This window comes from Somniosus microcephalus, chromosome 29, assembly GCF_052327205.1.
Source record: "Somniosus microcephalus isolate GS21.2 chromosome 29, FLI_Smic_1.0, whole genome shotgun sequence".
Classification (NCBI taxonomy): Eukaryota; Metazoa; Chordata; class Chondrichthyes; order Squaliformes; family Somniosidae; genus Somniosus; species Somniosus microcephalus.
Window position 1 is genome coordinate 9,774,759 of NC_141015.1, and position 22,360 is coordinate 9,797,118.

General features: G+C 45.7%; 1 protein-coding gene across 1 annotated transcript in view; it reads right to left on the reverse strand.

Annotated features, from left to right (window-relative positions):
• Window positions 1–20,385: 20,385 nt before the first annotated feature.
• Window positions 20,386–22,360, reverse strand: part of tm9sf3 (transmembrane 9 superfamily member 3) — a 118,881-nt gene continuing 116,906 nt past the window's right edge. Inside the window, exon 15 of the mRNA XM_085970143.1 lies at window positions 20,386–21,766. Within this exon, the coding sequence (XP_085826269.1) occupies window positions 21,699–21,766 (68 nt within the window). The 3' untranslated portion in view covers window positions 20,386–21,698. The remainder of the gene's footprint in view (window positions 21,767–22,360) is intronic.

Sequence of the window (22,360 nt, forward strand, 5' to 3'; positions counted from 1 at the left end):
AGGTGCCAGAGGACTGGCGAACAGCTACCGTAGTACAGGAAACTCTCATTTAAACGGCACCTAAATATCCGGAATTCTCTATTAACCGGTAAAATTCATACTCCGAAAACAACACCTCAATAACCGGAAATGTTGCCGAGTCCGAGTCTCCCGCGGTGGCCGAGTTAGTCAGTGGGGGTAGTTCTCCAACTGCCACTACTTGGCTTCTTGGCGCTGTCGGAAGTCTGAACAGGTCTGACACTCCCGCACTGCCGGTAGTCTCTTCCGATCCACCAATTACTGTATACTGCACATTTCTTGATTTAAATTTTTCTTTGTTTAAAAATAGCCTCGGTAGATAACCCTCTCCATCATCTGGATACCGGTGCCGGATACCAAAGAGTTTCCTGTACCATTATTCAAGAAGGGTAGTAGGGATAAATCGGGGAATTACAGGCCAGTGAGCCTAACATCAGTGGTAGGGAAATTATTGGAAAAAATTCTGAGGGACAGAATTAGTCTCCACTTGGAGAGGCAAGGATTAATCAAGGATAGTCAGCATAGCTTTGTCAGGGGGCGATCTTGTCTGACTAATTTGATTGATTTTTTCGAGGGGGTGACTCGGTGTGTGGATGAGGATAGTGCAGTTGATGTAGTCTACATGGACTTCAGTAAGGCTTTTGACAAAGTCTCGCATGGGCGACTGGTCAAGAAGGTATGAGCCCATGGGATCCAGGGCAATTTGGCACATTGGATCCAAAATTGGCTTAGTGGCAGGAGGCAGAGGGTGATGGTCAAAGGTTGTTTTTGTGACTGGAAGCCTGTGTCCAGTGGTGTACCGCAGGGATCGGTGCTGGGTCCTTTGCTGTTTGTAGTGTACATTAATGATTTAGATATGAATGTAGGAGGTATGATCAGTAAGTTTGCAGATGACATGAAAATTGGTGGAGTGGTAAATAGTGAGGAGAGAAGTCTCAGGCTACAGCACGATATAGATGGGTTGGTTAGATGGGCAGAACAGTGGCAAATGGAATTTAACCCTGAAAAGTATGAGGTGATGCATTTTGGGAGGACTAACAAGGCAAGGGAATAAACAATGAATGGTAGGACCCTAGGAAGGACAGAGGATCAGAGGGACCTTGGTGTGCATGTACATAGATCCCTGAAGGCAGCAGGACAGGTAGATAAGGTGGTTAAAAAGGCATATGGGATACTTGCCTTCATTAGCCGAGGCATAGAATATAAGAACAAGGAGGTTATGATGGAGCTGTACAAAACGCTAGTTAGGCCACAGCTGGAATACTGTGCGCAGTTCTGGTCGCCACACTACAGGAGGGAAATGATTGCATTGGAGAGGGTGCAGAGGAGATTCACCAGGATGTTACCTGGGCTGGAGCGCTTCAGCTATGAAGAGAGACTGGACAGGCTGGGGTTGTTTTCCTTAGAGCAGAGAAGGTTGAGGTGTACAAAATTATGAGGGGCATAGATAGGGTAGATAGAAAGGAATTTTTCCCCTTAGTAGAGGGGTCAATAACCAGGGGGCATAGTTTTACGGTAAGGGGCAGGAGGTTTAGAGGGGATTTGAGGAAAAACCTTTTCACCCAGAGGGTGGTTGGAATCTGGAACTCACTGCCTGAAAGGGTAGTAGAGGCAGGAACTCACAACATTCAAGAAGCATTTAGATGAGCATTTGAAACACCATAGCATGCAAGGCTACGGACCAAGTGCTGGAAAATGGGATTAGAATAGACCGGGCTTGATGGCCGGCGCAGACACGATGGGCCGAAGGCCTCTTTCTGTGCTGTATGACTCTATGACTAAATGCACATCCAAGTACTTTTAAATGTGGCTAAGGTTCCTGCCTCTACCACCCTTTCAGGCAGTGAGTTCCAGACCCCACAACCCTCTGGGTGAAGACATTTCTCCTCAAATCCCCTCTAAACCTTCCCCCAATTACTTTAAATCTGTGCCCTCTGGTTTTTGACCCCTCTGCTAAGGGAAATAGGTCCTTTCTATCCACTTTATCTAGGCCCCTCATAATTTTATACACCTCAATAAGGTCTCCCCTCAGCCTCCTCTGTTCCAAGGAAAACAGACCCAGCCTATCCAGTCTTTCCTCATAGCTAAGATTCTCTACTCCCAGCAACATCCTTGTAAATCTCCTCTGTACCCTCTCTAGTGCAATCACATCTTTCCTGTAATGTGGTGACCAGAACTGCACACAGTACTCTAGCTGAGGCCTAACTAGTGTTTTATACAGTTGAAGCATAACCCCCCTGCGCTTGCCTTTATTAGCCGTGGCATAGAATGCAAGCGTTCCGTATGCCTTCTTAACCACCTTATCTACCTGGCCTGCTACCTTCAGGGATCTATGGACATGCACTCCAAGGTCCCTTTGTTCCTCTACACTACAGTGTCCTACCATTTAATGTGTATTCCCTTTCATTGTTAGCCCTCCCCAAATGCATTACCTCACACTTCTCCAGATTGAAGTCCATTTGCCACTGTTCTGCCCACCTGACCAATTTATTGATATCTTCCTGCAGTCTACAACATGTTCAGTCCAGGAGACTCCCCATCACACTGTGCGCTCCATGTCCAGTCTGCCGATGTCTCCCAGGATATTCTGTTGCAGTGATTACTCGCTTGAAATGTCCGCTGTGTAAAATTTACTGGTCGTGGAAACAAGTTTAAGGCAGCGTGGGAAAGATAAGGAAACTTAAAAATAAATCTCGGCAAAATCGTGAGATGAATCTTGTTAATTGCTCCACAAACACATCTGAGAGTTTGACATTTTTGTCGTGAATCTCTAAAACCTTTAATAAAAAAGACACTAAGGTAAGGTTTGCTGTTCAGGGTTTTCCCTTACATTTCTCTGCAAAGCAGAAGGAACACTTTCTATACGTTGTCATTCTAAGATGCTGTGATTTCCTCTCCCGCGGGCACAGCAAGTGAGTGATTCACCGGGAACTGGTGCAGGGATCCCGGGATCAGTGAACAGGACTCCCCCCGCCTAGAGAAATGAGGGGACAAACGGTCTGAGATATTTCCCCAGTATTGAGTGATAAATTACTGATTTATTTATCTGGTGTTTCACTTAAAACAAACACATGGCTGCTTTGAGGAGCCGCGAACATTTCCTGTCACAAATACACACCTACCAATAATCCACTTCAATCGCTGGGTCACTCAAATTTAATCTGCTTTTATTTTTTCAACACACGAAACACATCGGGCGCCTACAATTTAAAGATCTTTTTTCAAAGGAGACGATGCAGGAGACATAGAATCATACAGCACATTCGGCCCATCGTGCCTGTGCCGGCTCTTTGAAACAGCTCTCCAGTTAGTCCCACTCCCTGCTCTTTCCCCACAGCCCTGCAAATTTCTTCCCTTCAAGTATTTCTCCAATTCCCTTTTGAAAGTTATTATTGAATCTGCTTCCACCGCCCCTTCAGGCAGCGCGTTCCAGATCACAACAACTCGCTGCGTAAAAACATTCTCCTCCTCTCCCCTCTGGTTCTTTTGCCGATTACTTAAAATCTGTTGTCCTCTGGTCACCGACCCTCCTGCCAGTGCAAACAGTTTCTCCTCATTTCCTCTATCAAAACCCTTCATGATTTTGAACGCCTCCATCAAGTTTCCTCTTGCCCTTAATACAAAAGCAAAATAGTGCGGATGCTGGAAATCTGAAATAAAAACAGAAAATGCTGGAAATACTCAGCAGGTCAGGCAGTATCTGTGGAGAGAGATAAACAGAGTTAACATTTCAAGTCAATGACCCTTCGTCAGAACTGGCGATCAATACTGCCTCCCCCTTCCTTTTATTTGTTCCCTATTTTTCCTGAATACCCTGTAGCCATGAATATTAAATTCCTAATCCTCCCTTTTTGAGCCTGGTCTCTGTTATTGCCACTATATCATAGTCCCATGTGGTGACTTGTGCCTGCAGCTCACCAACCGTATTTACCACACTCCGTGCATTTACGCACATGCACTCCAAACCATCTTAGACTGCTTCGGTTTCCGCCCCCACCCCACCCCACCTCCATTTGATCCCTCCTATTTCTGAACTATTCTTTACTCTAGTGCTATTTTCCTCTCTGCACCTTGTTTCTCCTCTCTAATGTTTCATCCTCCTGTTGAATTAGTTTAAACCCTTCCTCACAACACTACTTAACCTCCCCATGAGGACATTGGTCCCAGTTCTGTTGAGATGCAACCCATCCAACTTGAACAGGTCCCTTCTGCCCCAGAACTGGTCCCAATGCCCCAGGAATCTGAAGCCCTCCCTCCTGCACCTTTTCTCCAGCCACACATCAACCTGTTTTATCCTACTATCCCTATACTCACTAGCGCGTGGCACTGGAAGTAATCCAGAGATTACGACCTTTGAAGTCCTGCTCTTTAATTACCTCCCGAGCTCCTGAAACTCTGCCTGCAGTACCTCAACCCTTTTCCTGCCTATGTCATTGGTTCCCACATGGACCACAACTTCTGGCTGCTCCCCCTCCCCTCTCAATGTTCTGCACCCTCTCAGTGATGTCCTTTACTCTGGCACCAGGGAGGCAACACTCCATGCGAGACTCAAGTTGGCAGTTGCAGAAACACCTGTCTCTTCCTTTGACTATCGAATTCCCTATGACCACTGCATTTCTACACTTTGCTGTGCCCCCTGTGCAGCTATTTGCCCCACAGTACCGTGGATGTGCTCTAGACTCAAATCCCCTGCAGTCTAGTCACCCTCAGTACTGAAAACCGGTTTGAGTGTGTCACATTGCCGGAGGATTCCTGCACTGCCTGACTCTTCCTACCCTGCCGGATGGCCACCCACTTACTATCCTCCTGAACTCTCGATAGCTGCGGGGTGACCACCTGGAACATGTGATCCAGGAGGTTCTCAGTCTCCCGTCTGTCCTGCCATGACTCCAGCTGCTCCTCAAGCTCAAACCCAGAGTTTGAGCAACTGGGGACACTTCCTGCACATGTGGTTATCCAGGGCACATGAAGCGTCCTGGAGTTCCCACGTGACACAAGAATTGCAGGCAACGGGTCTCAGCTGTGCCGTCACCTTGCTTAAAAAAAATCTCTTGATCTAATTAATTACTCTGAATATTTATATATTTACTGTTGCCCCTTGGCTTAAAGCTCTGAGCAACCGCCTCTCCACTCTCACCAAATTCCCGTTGCCATTTGGTTTAACAGATGCTCCCAGCTCTGTGCACATTGCTCTGTGTATTTAATAGATATCCCTGATATTTACAAACACCTAAATTAGTCCCACTTGCCCGCTCTTGCCCCATAGCCCTGCAAATTTCTCCTTTTCAAGTATTTATCCAATTCTCTTTTGAAAGTTATTATTGAATCTGCCCTTTCAGGCAGAGCATTCTCCAGCAGAAATGCTGAAACAGATTCACCAGTTTAGCACCGCATCAGAAAAGAATACACTTTCAACTTTTTGTACTTAATGGTTCTAATAAACTTAAAACTGGTTAAAACACAGTCTGTCATTAATCTTACACCAGTGATCAATAGAAAGCTACACTGAACTGAATCTACGTCAAAAAATTAAACACACAATTTCGATCTTTCTTGAAGTTTTTATTTATTCAAGTTTTTGTAAATTATTTGCACAGCCAGGAATCTCTCAAAATGCAAGGGGTCAATTACTGAAGAGCACAATTACAAAGTGTCCCGAACTGGATAAACATACTGGCCAAGTTAATGCTCCTTAAATAGTCTAATTTAAATGTAGATTATTGTAAAACATGGTTAGATTCCTTGGCCATGCTTCATCTGTGTGGGAATAGAGAACTGGGATTAAAAAAGTGTTGGATTGAAAGATTCATATTTAAACTAAAAGCAGCTGATCCCCAGGGTGAAGACTTTTCCTGTGCGGTCTGGATCCACGCAGACTCAGGCCGGGGCCAGGACAGGAGCAGCTCACTCCATGGAGCTGCAGTTAGGGTGATAGGAATGGTTTGAACATTCCCAGCTGGAGAAGGGCTGAAAATACAGGCAGGGATCCGATTCCCAACCAGTGTCCGGCTCCCGGGGGGACAGGGGGGGAGTGCAGCGGAGCGGGCTCCTGAAACACGGCGATTTAAGGTGCGGCTCCGGGGTCCGGGACAGCTGCCCCCAGTAACCTGCAGTCACAGCAACCTGAACCGGCCCAATGTACGGGGAGGGGCCACGCGTTCCGGTGTCAACATCATCTGCAATCCACATTGAACCCCTGTACCCTCACCACCAGTACACCCCACTGAACCCCAGTACCCCCTTCAACCCCAGTACCCCCCACCGACCGCCAGTACCCCCACCGACCCCCAGTACCCCCCACCCAGTAACCCCAGTACCCCCACCGAACCCCAGTACCCCCCACCCAGTAACCCCACCGAACCCCAGTACCCCCCACCCAGTAACCCCAGTACCCCCACCCAGTAACCCCCGTACCCCCCATCCAGTAACCCATCGACCCCCAGTACCCCCACCGAACCCCCAGTACCCCCATCCAGTAACCCATCGACCCCCAGTACCCCCACCGACCGCCAGTACCCCCCACCGACCCCCAGTACCCCCTTCAACCCCAGTACCCCCTGTACCCCCTTCAACCCCAGTACCCCCTGTACCCCCTTCAACCCCAGTAGCCCCCACCGACCCCCCAGTACCCCCGCCGACCCCCCAGTACCCCCCACCCACCCCCAGTACCCACCACCCAGTAACCCCAGTACCCCCCATCCAGTAACCCATCGACCCCCAGTACCCCCCACCGAACCCCCAGTACCCCACCGAACCCCCAGTACCCCCCATCCAGTAACCCATCGACCCCCAGTACCCCCCACCGAACCCCCAGTACCCCCACCGAACCCCCAGTACCCCCCATCCAGTAACCCATTGACCCCCAGTACCCCCCACCCAGTAACCCCAGTACCCCCACCCAGTAACCCATCGACCCCCAGTACCCCCACCGAACCCCAAGTACCCCCCATCCAGTAACCCATCGACCCCCAGTACCCCCCACCGAACCCCCAGTACCCCCCACCCAGTAACCCCAGTACCCCCACCCAGTAACCCATCGACCCCCAGTACCCCCACCGAACCCCAGTACCCCCCCCACCCAGTAACCCCAGTACCCCCCATCCAGTAACCCATCGACCCCCAGTACCCCCCACCGAACCCAAGTACCCCCACCCAGTAACCCATCGACCCCAGTACCCCCCACCGAACCCCCCACCGACCCCCCATCAACCACCACCGACCCCCCATCAACCACCAGTACCCTCCAATGACCCCCAGTAGCCCAACGACCCCCAGTACCCTCCAACAACCCCCGGTACCCCTACATTGATCCACAGTAACCCCACTGACCCTCTGTACCCCCAGAACACCCAATCCACTAACCCACCAACCCCCAGAATCCCCTGTACCCCCAACCACCCCCCACCGAGTATGGAGAGTGAGGGGGAGAGTGGAGTTAGACTGGATGGGATATTAAAGGGTGAGGGGAGAGTGGGATTAGATTGGGTGGGATATTAAAGGGCACGGGGAGTGAGGGGGAGAGTGGGATTAGACTGGGTGGGATATTAAGGGTACGGGGAGTGAGGGGGGAAGAGTGGGATTAGACTGGGTGGGATATTAAAGCGTGTGGCGAGTGAGGGGGAGAGTGGGATTAGACTGGGTGTGATATTAAAGGGGAGGGGTAGAGTGGGATTAGACTGGGTGGGATATTATAGGGTAGGGGGAGAGTGGGATATTAAATGGTGTGGGGAGTGAGGGGGAGAGTGGGGTTAGACTGGGAGGGATATTAAGTGGTTTGGGGAGTGAGGGGGAGAGTGGGATTAGACTGGGTGGGATATTAAGGGTATGGGGAGTGAGGGGGGAGAGTGGGATTAGACTGGGTGGGATATGAAAGGGTACGGGGAGTGAGGGGGAGAGTGGGATTAGACTGGGTGTGAGCAGGAGCACTGAACCTGCCCATTATCCAATGCATTGCAGCTGTTGGCTGCTCTTGCAGTCCAAGTGAGACCGGAACACCAGCACCGCTCCCCACAGCCAGCACTCTGACTCTGATGTCGATACACAGCAGCACTGCCCCAGTGCAGGTGATGTTGCTGCTCTGTATGTCTCCGTTGTGCTGAGGTGTGCAGTGGGACCACGGGCTCTCGATGTGCTGGGCGTTTGTGCAGTGGGGCCTTCCTCTGAACAGTCTGACCGTGCTCAGATTAGTGAAGTCTACACTGTTGGCCCACTGCAGCAAACAGCTGTGGTGCACAGGACGGGCGCCGTTTTTCTCCCCATTAAGTTGACTCGTACAACTTCCTCATCATTGCCGAACTAAACATCGAAAACACGGATGCCCAGACGGCAACTTCCTTCACATCCAAATCATATACACCTTCCACACTTGGTCACGGATAGATCTGCTGTCCTCAGTACAGTGAGCGTGGGCAATTCAGCTCTGTTTACACTGGCTGCTCTATATCATGTAGAATGTGGAACTTGCTACCACAAGGAGTAGTTGAGGCGAATCGCAGAGCTACATTTAAGGGGAAGCTAGATGAGTATGAAGGAGAAAGGAATAGACGGCTATATTGATGGGGTGAGATGAAGTAGGGTGGAGGGAGGCTCGTGTGGCGCAGAAACACTGGCCTGGAGCAGTTGAGCTGAATGGCCTGTAAATACTATGTAATTCGATCTAATACCAGTGTCAGATGACAACTTTCATCACAGCAGAAACTTAACTGGACCAGCCACATAAATACTGTGGCTACAAGAGCAGGTCCGCGGCTAGGTTTTCTGCAGCGAGTGTCTCACCTCCTGACTCCCCAAAGCCTGTCCACCATCTACAAGGCACAAGTCAGGAGTGTGATGGAATAGTCTCCACCAATGATCCTCCTAGTTTTAAATTTGGGTGCGTGGTCCCTTTAATGGGCTGCGTGGCCCATTCAAAGTTTTGCGCATGTGCGATGTTTCCCATTGGAAAAGCTGGTCCTGGGCTGCGCAGGACCGGCAGACAGTGCAGCTTAGAGGGAACACTGCTCTCCACTTGCCTGGATGAGTGCAGCTCCAACAATACTTAAGAAGCTCAACACCATCCAGGACAAAGCAGCCCGCTTGATTGGCACCCCATCCACCACCTTAAACATTCACTCCCTCCACCACAGGCGTACCGTGGCTGCAGTGTGTACCAACTACAAGACGCACTGCAGCAACTCGCCAAGGCTTCTTCAGCAGCACCTCCCAAACCCGCGACCTCTACCAGCTAGAAGGACAAGGGCAGCAGGTGCATGGGAACACCACCACCTCCAAGTTCCCCCCCAAGTCACACACCATCCTGACTTGGAAATATATCGCCAATCCTTCATTGTCGCTGGGTTAAAATCCTGGAACTCCCTCCCTAACAGCACTGTGGGGGCACCTTCACCCCACGGACTGCAGCGGTTCAAGAAGGTGGCTCACCACCACCTTCTCAAGGGCAATTAGGGATGGGCAATAAATGCTGGCCTTGCCAGCGATGCCCACATCCCATAAACAAATAAAATAAAAACACACGCGTCCTGCCAATTCGCTGAGATTGGGCGTATTGACTGTGCCAAATTCCCTGCATGCAGGGTCACCAGACACACGGCAGCATTTAGCCTCCTGGACTCTACCCTGGACTCTCCTTTGAAATAGATTGTTGATTTCTCTGTGCCCCACCTTAGTACAATCAATAACACAGCATTGGACAATGCCAGAAATGGCTATTATGGTCCATTTAACCAGTTCCAGAGTTTAAAAAAAAAAGGAACACTTGCATTTCTACAGCACCTTCCATAACCTTGACATCCCAAAGCACTTTACAGCCAATGAAGTACTTTTGACATGTAGTCACTGCTGTAAAGTAGGAAACTCAGCAGCCAATTTGCACACAGCCAGCTCCCACAAACAGCAATGATAATGACCAGATAATCTGCCTTTTAGTGATGTTGATTGAGGGATAAATATTGGCCAGGACACCGGGGAGAACTCCCCTGCTCTTCTTCGAAATAGTCTTTTACGTCCACCTGAGAGAGAGCAGACGGGGCCTCGGTTTAACGTCTTATCCGAAAGACGGCACCTCCCTCAGTACTGCACTGAAGTGTCAGCCTAGATTTTGTGCTCAAGTGCCTGGAGGGGGAATTGAACCCACAACCTTCTGACTCAGAGGCAAGAGTGCTACCATGTCTGACACCTTACTAGAGCCTACAGCTCACTGTCGCTATCCCTTAAAAGTAGAGCACACAGCTCATTGCCGATATCGTTCAATTGATTTTCACCAAATGCCTGTCCAACTGTCAAAATTAAGGCTGTTGTCAGCCTCAATTACTTCCCATCAGTCCATTCGCAACATCCACCACCTCTCTGAAATAGTTAGACTTGATGTCTCCACTCCCCACCCCTCTGTGCAGTAGTTTTATTTGATTTGTTCATTCACCTTCCATCTGTCAGTAAGGGAATAGTCAACAAAGGCAAACGGAGAGAAGGGCTCAGATTCTGGGGCATTGGGACCAGTTCTGGAACAGGATGGACAGACTTCACCTGAAAGGGGCTAGGACCAGTGTCTCTTGCTGGGAGAGTAACTGGTGCTGCGGAGGAAGGGAATAACAAGATCTTACTCGCAAAATAAAAGAGCATGGAATTGGAGGCAACCTTGTGAGATGAGTTGGTGATTGGTTTGGAGGTAAGAGACAGAGAGTGGGGATAAAGGGAAAATACACTGGCAGGATGTGACAAGTGGTGTTCCCCAGGGATCTGTTCTGGGGCCTTGGCATAAGGAGAAATTTATCAATTACTTGGATGAAGGGAGAGTTGTTTATCCAAGTTTGCAGATGACACTAAGTTAGGAGGCACCGTAACTTGTGTAGATGGGAACAGGAAGTTAAGAAGGGACAGACAGATTAAGTGAGTGGGCAAAACTGTGGCAGGTGGAGTTCAAGGTGGGGGAGCGTGAGGTCATCCACTTTGTATCCAGAAAAGACAAATCGGAATATTTTCTTAATGGCGAGAGACGAGGAACAGCGGAGGAGCAAAGGGATTTGGGTGTCCAAATCTGCTAAAATGTACAAAAATTACTAAAAAGGTACTGCAGAGGTACAAAAAAAAAATCAAAAAGGCTAATGGGAGGTTGGCCTTTATCACAAGGACTGGAATACAAAGGGAAGCGATGCTTCAGTTGTAGAGAGCCTTGGTCAGATTCCACCTGCAATCCTGCGTTCAGTTTTGGGCACCACAGCTCAGGGTGGCTATTTTGGCTTTGGAGGGGTTACAGCACAGATTTCATACAATCATAGAATGGTTACAGCAAGGAAGGCGGCCATTCGGCCCGTCGAGCCTGTGCCGGCACTCCCCCGCCCTTTCCCCATAGCCCTGCAAATGTTTTTCCTTCAGGTACTTATCCAACTCCCTTTTGAAAGCTGTGATTGAGTCTGCCCCCACCACCCTCAGGCAGTGCATTCCAGATCCTAACCACTCGCCGAGTAAAGACGTTTTTTCTTAGGTCGCCTTTGGCTCTTTTGCCAATCACCTTAAATCTGTGTCCTCTGGTTCTCGACCTTTCTGCCAACAGTTCCTTCTGGGAACAGTTTCTCTCTCTATTCTGTTCAGACTCATGATTTTGAACACCTCTATCAAATCTCCTCTCAATTTTTTCTGCTCCAAGGAGAACAACCTCAGATTCTCCAGTCTATCCACGTAACTGAAGTCCCTCATCCCTGGAATCATTCTCGTAAATCTTTCCTGCACCCTCTCTAAGGCCTTCACATCTTTCCTAAAGTGCAGTGCCCAGAATTGGACACAATACTCCAGTTGAGGCCGAACCAGTGTTTTATAAAGGTTTGTCATAATTTCCACGCTTTTGTACTCTATACCTCTATTCATGAAGTTCAGGATCCCGTAAGCTACATTAACTGCTTTCTCAACCTGCCCTGCCACCTTCAACTGTGACGGAATAAGCCATATAGCCTATTCAGAAAAAGACACTACCTTATGAAAGTATTCTAGCCTTATTGAAACAGGACAAACTGGGTTTGGAAATTTAGAAACCTAACGATGAAATAGCTGTGAAAGCATTCTGGCTATTGAGATAAGACAGTGGTTGACCCTGAATAAATAACCTTATTGAAACAGAAGGTGAAGGACTGAATTTTTGGGAAAAAACAATAGTTCACCCTGGATAAGGTGTTCTAATTTACACTTCATAAAAAAGCACATAAGATAACGAACATCTGCCCTCATAAAGATGACAAAGTAAGGAACACCTGCCGTCACACCATTTTTATATGGTAAACTTAGAACACCTAGAGAGGAGACATGATTCTGGCTGAGGTGGCTGTAAGAGTTGCAGAGGTTGGCAGAAAAATGACTAGAGATAATTAACTTGCATCAGCAGAAAACCTTAAAGGAAATACCACTGGAAAAAGGTATAAATATTGAACTCTCAAATAACAGACTCGCTTTAATCGGGCAAAGCAATTCTCGGCTTCAGAGGCGGCTCTGTAAGTCTCCAACTCTTTGTACCTCGGGGATCAAAGGTATTTGATTTTGGTGGATATCCTGTAGAACACTAAGAACTGTAATACTGTAGTGAAGTTAAGATTTAAAAGTAAGATTCTCTGATAAGATTGTAAGTTTTCTCTTTTTGGAACTGTTAATGTTGCGATTGACTCACCAACTGTAAATTACATGTCGGTTCTTTAATAAATCTATATTTTTTTGAATTGTCTCATAAGACTTCTGTATCAAAAACTCGTGAACTCAATCTCTGTACACTCTTTGGTAACGAGTTGCTGAATTCTGAGGGAGTTTTCTGGACCCTCATAATATCCGGAACGTTACAGTCTAGCTAAACTTATTAAAAGTGCTATCTGGAGGACGGTAACATTCTCAGGTTGTTCCTTTCCTTTAGGGATAGTCCAGACCTTTAGACCCAATTAAGCGTCTTTAGGATTCGGCTACCTCAAACTTTAGTTGAAAGTGAACGTCTTGAGAAATACGCCTGATCCGGGGTAGCCCTAAACGAGCTCGGACTAGTAATTATCCCTTCACAATGATCTGTGTACATATACACGCAGGTCTCTCTGTTCATGCAACCCCTTTAGAATTGTACCCTTTAGTTTATATTTCTTCTCCTCATTCTAACAAAATGCATCACTTCACACTTTTCTGCATTAAATTTCATCTGCCACGTGTCTGCCCATTCCACCAGCCTGTCTATGTCCTCTTGAAGTCTAACACTATCCTCCTCACTGTTCACTATACTTCCATGTTTTGTGTCATCTGCAAATTTTGAAATTGTGCCCTGTACACCCACATCCAAGTCATTAATATATATCAAGAAAAGCAGTGGTCCTAGAACCGACCCCTGGGGAACACCACAGTATACCTTCCTCCAATCCAATAAACTGTTCTCCACTACTCTCTGTTTCCTGTCACTTAGCCAATTTCATATCTATGTAGCCACTGTCCCTTTTATTCCATAGGTTTCAACTATTGCGGGCAAGCCTATTATGTAGCACTTTGTCGAACGCCTTTTGGAAATCCATGTACACCACGTCAACTGCATTGTCCTCATCAACCCTCTGTTACCTCATCAAAAAACTGATCAAGTTGGTTACACATGATTTGCCTTTAACAAATTTGTGCTGGCTTTCCTTATTTAATCCACACTTGTCCAAGTGACTGTTAATTTTGTCCCTGATTATTGTTTCTAAAAGCTTCCCACTATCAAGGTTAAACTGACTGGCCTATAGTTGCTGGGTTTATCTTTACACCCTATTTTGAACAAGTGTGTAACATTTGCAATTCTCCAGTCCTCTGGCACCACCCCTGTTTCTAAGGAGGATTGGAAGATTATGGCCAGTACCGCCGCGATTTCTTCCTTCACTTCCCTCAGCATCCGAGGATGCATCCCATCCAGTCCTGGTAATTTATCTACTTTAAGTACAGCCAGCCTTTCTAGCATCGCATCTTTATCAATTCTTATCCCATCCAGTATCTCCACTACCTCCTCCTTTACTATGTCTATGGCAGCATCCTCTTCCTTGAAGACAGATGCACTCATTTAGTACCTCAGCCATACCCTCTGCCTCCATGCATAGGTCTCTTTTTTGGTCCCTAATTGCCCCCACCCCTCCTCTTACTACTCATTTACTATTTATATGCCTATAGAAGACTTTTGGATTACCTTTTATGTTGACTGCCATTCTATTCTCATACCCTCTCTTTGCCCCTTAATTTCTTTTTCACTTCTCCTCTGAACTTTCTATATTTAGCCTGATTCTCAGACGTATCCTCAACCTGAGATCTGTCATACGCGCTCTTTTTCTGCTTCATCTTACTATCTCTTTCATCATCCAGGGAACCCTGACTTTAGTTGCCCTGCCTTTCCCCCTAGTGGGAATGTACCTCGACTGTACCCGAACTATTACCTCTTTAAAGGTAGCCCATTGTTCCACTAGTTTTGCCTGCCAATCTTTGATTCCCATTTACTCGTGCCAGATCCGTTCTCATCTCACTGAAATTGACCTTCCTCCAATTAAGTATTTTTACTCTAGATTGCTCCCTGTCCTTTTCCATAGCTAATCTAAACCTTATGATATTATGATCACTGTTCCCTAAATGTTCACCTACTGACACTTGCTCCACTTAACCTACCTCATTCCCCAGAACCAGATCCAGCAATGCCTCCTTCCTCATTGGGCCGGAAACATACTGATCAAGAAAGTTCACCTGAACACTTCAGAAATGCTTTCCCCTCCCTGCCCTATACACTATTATCCCAGTCTATATTAAATAGTTGAAGTCCCCCATTATCACTATTCTATATTTCTTGCATCTCTGTAATTTCCCTGAAAATTTACTCCTCCATATTTTTCCCACTAGTTGGTGGCCTATAGAATACACCTAGTGTAATGTAATGGCACCTCTATTATTTCTCAACTCTAGTCATATAAATTCTGTCATTGACCCCTCCAGGACATCCTCTCTCTCCAGTACTGTAACATTCTCCTTAACTAATACTGCCACCCCACCTCCTATCTTTACTTCCCGATCTTTCTTGAACACTTATATCCAGGAATATTTAATACACAATCCTGCCCTTTTTTGAGCCAGGTCTCTGTTATTGCCACAACATCATATTCCCATGTGGCTATTTGCGCTTGCAGCTCACCAACTTTGTTTACTATGCTTTGTGCGTAAACAGAATGATACCAGGTTTAAAGAGTTAAATTGTGAGAACAGTTTGCATAAACTAGGATTGTATTCCCTTGAGTTTAGAAGGTTGAGAGGGTGATCTAATCAAAGTACATTATTTAAAATTATATGAAGAAAAAGACTTGCATTAATATAGCGCCTTTCATGACCACCGGACATCAAAAAGCACTTTGCAGCCAATGAAGTACGTTTTGAAGTGTAGTCACTATTATAATGTAGGAAATGCAGCAGCCAATTTGCACACAGCAAGCTCCCACAAACAGCAATGTGATTTTGACCAGATAATCTGTTTTAATGATGTTGATTGAGGGCTATATATTGGCCAGGACACCGGAGATAACTCCCCTGCTCTTTTTCGAAATACGTCCTTTTACGTCCACCTGAGAGAGCAGACCGGGCCCTCAGTTTAACATCTCATCCGAAAGACGGCACCTCTGACAGTGCAGCACTCCCTCAGTACTGCACTGGGAGCGTCAGTCTAGGTTTTTGTGCTCAAGGCTCTGGTGTGGGACTTGAACCCACAACCCTCTGACTCAGAGGCAAGAGTGCTACTAACTGAGCCATGGCTAAGCTAATATAGGGATTTGATAGGGTAGATAGAAATTCTTTCCTGTGGTGGGGGTGTCCAGAACAAGGGGGCACAATCTTAGGTCCATTAGATCCATGCCATAAGAGTGAAATCAGGAAGCAGTTTTTCCATGCAAATCGTCCGAAATCTTAAATTCTCTCCCCTGAAAGGTTGTTGAGCTGCTCAATAGAAATTTTCAAGACTACAATCGATAGATTTGTTAGATAAGGGTATCAAGGGGTATGGATCAAAGGTGGGCAAATGGAGTTGAGTTACAGATTATCAATGATCTGATTGAATGGCAGAACAGGCTCAAGGAGCTGAATGGCCTGCTCCTGTTCCTATGAAGCAGGAATAAAAAGTAAGAGATAGAATGGATCCATGGAGGGATTTAAACAAAAGAATGAAAACTTTAAATTGAAGGTATTGGAGGATCAGGAGTCAATATGGTTAGCAAGGATGATGATGTGTGACGTACAAGCAGGACTTGGTGTAGGATAGGATACGGGCAGAGTTTTGAATGACCTGATGTTTAGGGAGGGTGGAGAATGGGAGACTGACCAAGAGAGCATTGGAAAAGGCTCAGCCACAGATGGGTTCAAGGGTGGAAGCAGACAATATAACAGAGGTGCAAGTAAACTGGTCTTTGTGATGGAGGAAATTTGGTATTAGATTCTCAGCTTGGGTGCGACTACAACAGCAAGATTGTAAGCAGTCTGGTTCAGCCAGAGACATCTGCTAGGGAGGGAGATGGAGTCTGTGACAAGACTACGAAATTTGTGTCAGGGGCCAACGACGATGGCTTCGGTCTTTCCAACGTTTAGCTGCAGTAAATTGTGGCTCACCGAAGACAGGATATCAGGCAAGCAGTCTGACAACACAGAAACACTGTAAGGATAGAGAGCTGGATAAGTATTTGAAAAATAAAAATTTTAAAGGATATGGGGAAAGGGCAGAGGAATGGGATGAGCCAACACAGATGAGATGGGCTAAAATGGCCTCCTGCGCTGTACAATTCTACGGAACAGCAAGGATAAAAGTACTTGACTGGGCAGCAATCAGAGCGAAGTCAGACTAACATGGCGTAAAGGCTGGAGGAGCAAAGCATAAATGAAATGTAGTATGATGTCCTAAACTCTGCTTCTTCAATCACCTGCAAACTCCACCCGCCCCCGTCAACAAACACTTGCCATATGGACCAACCCAATCACACTGCTCCTGGGAATAAAAAAAACCCACAGAATCCACCTCCGCTGCCATTTCAGAGATATGTAGACAATTAGAATTACGACATCAAATAAGACCTCAACACCCACACAAATCAGAGGCAGGCACTAAAAATGCGAATATGTCAGACACTTGCTGCCCCCTCAGCCTTCCCCACTACTGGGTGGCTCAACAATGGGTGTTTATGGCCTATCCTACAATGCAGAGATCAAGGCCACCCAGCCAATCCCCTGACACAATCTGCCCATCATTCAACATCCAGGCAAACCCGACTGGGGCCCAAGAACACCCAAAGAAAATGGCCCGGATTGGCAGTAAAAATAACTGATGTTATCAGCGTCACTGTTATTAAATTGAACAGTAAACACGGAAATTAGGAAGTTGCCATCCAAGTTGCCCTGCTCCTCCAGAAGCTACACTACACTGGTCTCACCTAGAAACACATGGAATGTGTGAAGTTGTGATACTTACCCACTAAACTCGCCAGAAAAAGTTAAGGAATAAGAACTGAAAATGTTGGAAATACTCAGGTCAAGTAGCATCTGTGGAGAGTTCTGATGAAGGGTCATCGACCTGAAACATTAACTGTTTCTCTCTCCACAGATAGTGCCTGACCTGTTGAGTATTTCCAGCATTTTCTGTTTTTATTTCAGATTTCCAGCACCCGCAGTATTTTGATTTAGAAAAAGTTAAAGCTTGTCCATTCTTGAGGAAGTGAGTTTCTAACGGCATAAGTCTTAATTACTGCTAAACAACCTCTCTGGCCCTGAAAATTAACTTTAACAAGTGTAGAGTCGCATTCCTTCAGATTTTAATTATTGTTGGAGGTTTTATAAAAATAAAAATACATTTGTTTTGACTCTTTTTCTCTCTTAATCCTATCTTTCCCTCTCTCCTTCACTTTCTGTACATGATTTGGCATTGAATTAAATATTCTAACGTACACTTCCTGGATCTGACTGTGTCTTAGTAAGGATTCTTCAATATGATTGGTTAAGGAGATACAGAGTTGCTTGCCCTGTTCACACAGGTCCCAGATCCCCTGTACAGGATTTCTGATCACTGCAAATTTCAGTGCAAAATCCCAGAAAGTCTGTGGGCAGGTGCAAGTGTAATAGAAACATAGAAGATAGGAGCAGGAGTAGGCCATTCGGCCCCTCAAGCCTGTTCCGCCATTTAATGAGATCATGGCTGATCATCCAAATTCAGTACCCTGTCCCTGCTTTCTCCCCATATCCCTTTAGCTGTAAGAAATATCTCTAACTCCTTCTTGAACATATTTAATAAGTTGGCCTCAACTGCCTTCTGTGATAGAGAATTCCACAGGTTCACCACTCTCTGGGTGAAGAAATTCCTCCTCATCTCAGTCCTAAATGGTTTACCCCTTATCCTTATAGTGTGACCCCTGGTTCTGGACTCCCCGCCATCGGGAACATCCTTCTAGTCCTGTTAGAATTTTATAAGTTTCAATGAGATCCCCTCTCATTCTTCTAAACTCTAGCGAATATAAGCCCAATCGACCCAATCTCTCCTCATACATCATTCCTGCCATCCCAGTTATCAGTCTGGTGAATCTTCGCTGCACTCCCTCCATGGCAAAAACATCCTTCCTCAGATAAGGTGACCAAAACTGCACACAATACTCAAGGTGTGGTCTCACCAAGGCCCTGTACAACTGCAGCAAGACATCCTTGCTCCTGTACTCAAATCCTCTCGCTATGAAGGCCAACATACCATTTGCCTTCTTAACTGCCTGCTGCACCTGCATGTTTACCGTCAGCGACTGGTGCACAAGGACACCCAGGTCTCATTGCACTTCCCCTTCTCCCAATCTATTGCCGTTCAGATAATAATGTCTTCCTGTTTTTGCCACCAAAGTGGATAACCTTGCATTTATCCACATTATACTGCATCTGCTATGCATCTGCCCAATCACCCAACCTGTCCAAATCATACTGGAGTTTCTCTGCATCCTCCTCACAGCACACACGTCCACCAAGCTTTGTGTCGTCTGCAAACTTGGAGATATTACATCTAGTTCCCTCGTCTAGATCATTAATATATATTGTGAATCGCTGGGGTCCTAGCACCAATCCCTGCGGTACCCCACTAGTCACTGCCTGTCACTCAGAAAAAGACCAGTTTATTCCAACTCTTTGCTTCCTGTCTGCCAACCAGTTCTCTATCCAAGTCAGTACCTTATCCCCAATCCCATGTGCTTTAACTTTGCACACCAATCTCTTATGTGGGACCTTATTGAAAGCCTTCTGAAAGTCCAAATACACCACATCCACTGGTTCTCCCTTATCTATTCTACCAGTTACATCCTCAAAAAATGCCAGTAGATTAGTCAAGCACGATTTACCTTTTGTAAATCCATGTTGACTTTGCCCAATCCTGTCACTGTTTTCCAAGTGCTCTGCTATTACATCTTTTATAATGGACTCTAGCATTTTCCCCACTACCGATGTCAGGCTTACCGGTCTGTAATTCCCCATTTTCTCTCTATCACCTTTTTTAAATAGTGGGGTTACATTAGCTACCCTCCAATCCATGGGAACTGTTCCAGAGTCTAAAGAACTGCTGACTGCAAAATCCTGGCCAATATTATCTACCTGGAAAAGATCTACGTCTCACTTAAAATTCCTCATTGGCCCTTTTCCAAACTCTCTTTGAAAGAGCTCTCCAATTAGTCCCACTCCCCTGCTCTTTCCTCATAGCTCTGCAATTCTTTCCCCTTCAAGTATTTATCTAATTTCCCTTTGAAAGTGACTATTGAATCAGCTTCCACTGCCTTTTCAGGCAGTGCATTCCAGATCATAGTTTGCTGTGTAAAAAAAAATTCTCCCCTCTGGTTCCATTTCCCAGTTACCTTGAATGTGTGTCCTCTGGTTACCCACCCTCCTGCCAGTGTGAAGTTTCTCCCTATTTGCTCTAACAAAACCCCTCATAATTTTGAGCACATCTATTAAATCCCCTTAACCTTTTCTGCTTTAAGGAGAACAATCCCAAAGGGAAACTCCCAGATTATAAGTACATACCCGTAAATTTCTTTAAGAAAATTGAAAAATAGCTCAAAGAATTTAAACTATCAACAGGCTAATTCCATAATGGAGATTTTACTGGATATAGGTTCTTAAATCACTATATGCCTTGTTAATACAGCTAACCTATCTGTGCTCGTCACCTCTACCAGTTCTTCCCCTCCCTTTTCCTTTCGCTCCGTCTTGGGATGGTCTCAACCCTCTCCAAACACGGCGTGCCTTTCCAGCAATTCTGTTTTTATTTCAAAGTTGCAACACCCGAGTTTCTATTTTTGATAATGTTACTTCTCGTACTCTGTGCGGCCATTTCATTTTAAAGACAACAACAAATCATATGTCTGAAAAGTTTTATTTTGTTTTCATTATTCCTGAACATTCCTTCAAGCAGTAACGCTCCAGATGATGCACGTGTCGAGTGCTCAGGTAGGATTAACAAAATTTTAGGTTCTAAATTACAATTTTGTTGAGCCTTCAGAGACAGAATTGGAAAAATACTAAAGAAGTCAGAGTAACATCCACACATATAATGGAGATCCCATTTTCATGCAATGGCAGGCAAGATGTAAAAAGCCACCCAAAAAATTGTCACACATTTATACACCAAATTAATTTGTTATCAGAAAAAGTACTATGTAATAAATCTGTACATCCAAATAAATTTGGGTTCTACGCCTAAAGTTACATTATAAGGTTATATACAATTATTACCCCCGTTCATATTATCTTAAGTAAAGCCTTCATTCCCACCGCAACATAAAACAAGACTAAGCTGCAAGACTAACGCTTTGGAGGAGGAAGAAAAATAAACAAAAAATCAGTTTATACGCCCAATTAAAATATTTCACTTAGAGCTTTCTAATAAAAACCATCAACAGATCACCAACCTTTCTAACAGGATGTTTTCTTTTGTACGCTAACTACCGTGAATTTCAGTGCAGATGATCATCTCTGTCCTTAGTCTTCACTCTTTGGATGGACTGAAGCCGAGAACCAATTTACAGTATAACTTATATCTCAGACTAGACTTTTAAGATACAGAAATGGAGTTGGTTCAATTATAATCATGACTGATGTGCACTCTATTACTGAAGATAGTACATAAACGGTGTCAAATTTACAAATTAAAATAAATGCAATAAGCTCCCAACATTGATAAAGTACAAAAACATAGCAGGTTTTTGAGTAACGGTCACGAAAACTAGAACGCACAGCTTTTCTGGAGTTACCTTTCTGATCGATTTGGAAAGGTAACCGTCTCAAAATGGAGGCTCGAATAACTTTTAAGTAGCCAGATTTTCCCCTCCTTCTCAATGCAACGAATGATTTTAAATAAACTGTTTGTCCTCTTCATTGAAGAGAGCTAGTCTATTCTTCATTAATGAGCTATGTTTTATGTGGGAAGATTAGCACTGTATTGTAGTAATGCTTACTGCATATAATCCAAGCTTTTGCTGAACAGTTGGTTAAAGCAGTCAATACGAGCTCGGGATCAAGGGAAACAGATGTTGCTTTAAGCTTCCATGAATGGAACCCACATTTTACCCAGTGTTAACCCAATGTCTCCTTGCAGTTTAAACTGTGCAAGTTCCAGCCTAACAAACAAAAAGCAGTAAGTGATCCTCAGCTCCCAGGGTCTCTGGCCTTCTTTAGTCAATTTTCACATTGGTGTAGATCTTTCTGACAAAGGCACTTGTTCCCATATAACCAACAGCACCTGGAAATAAAGAACATTTTGTTGCAGGATGAATACACACAGTACCTAAATGTAACATCTGTACAATAATGAATAATTACCCTCAATATGCCATGTATAGAGATAGCACGCTGCAGACATGGTAAGTAATCAAAGTGCAGGGCAAGTCTCCGACCTTGGGGGACTGGAGGAGGCGAGAGACAACAGCCAGCGTTGCCCACTTCTGATCGATATGCAGTGACGCCACCTGAACAGGAAGTGTGCACAGACACAGATAACAGTGGGGGACTGTGGTAAACCACTGTAGTTCACTGTGTTCACTGTTGTTGTTGTTGTCGTTCACTCTTGTTTCACTGTTGTGCCTGACTATGCCTCAGCTGACTCCGCCCCTGGGCTACCGAGTATAAGAGCGGCCGCATGGCAGCTCCTGGCATTCGGTCGTCCACTAGAGGCATAGTCCTGATCTGTCTGAAGTGCAATTCAGTAGTTAATAAAAGCCTGTTGTTCTGAACTCTGCCTAGCCTTTTATTAGAATTGATAGCGCATCAGGGACACACACACTCGGATTGATGCACCCAAGGCCAAATATCTGCTAACACTCCCTGTACAATGAAG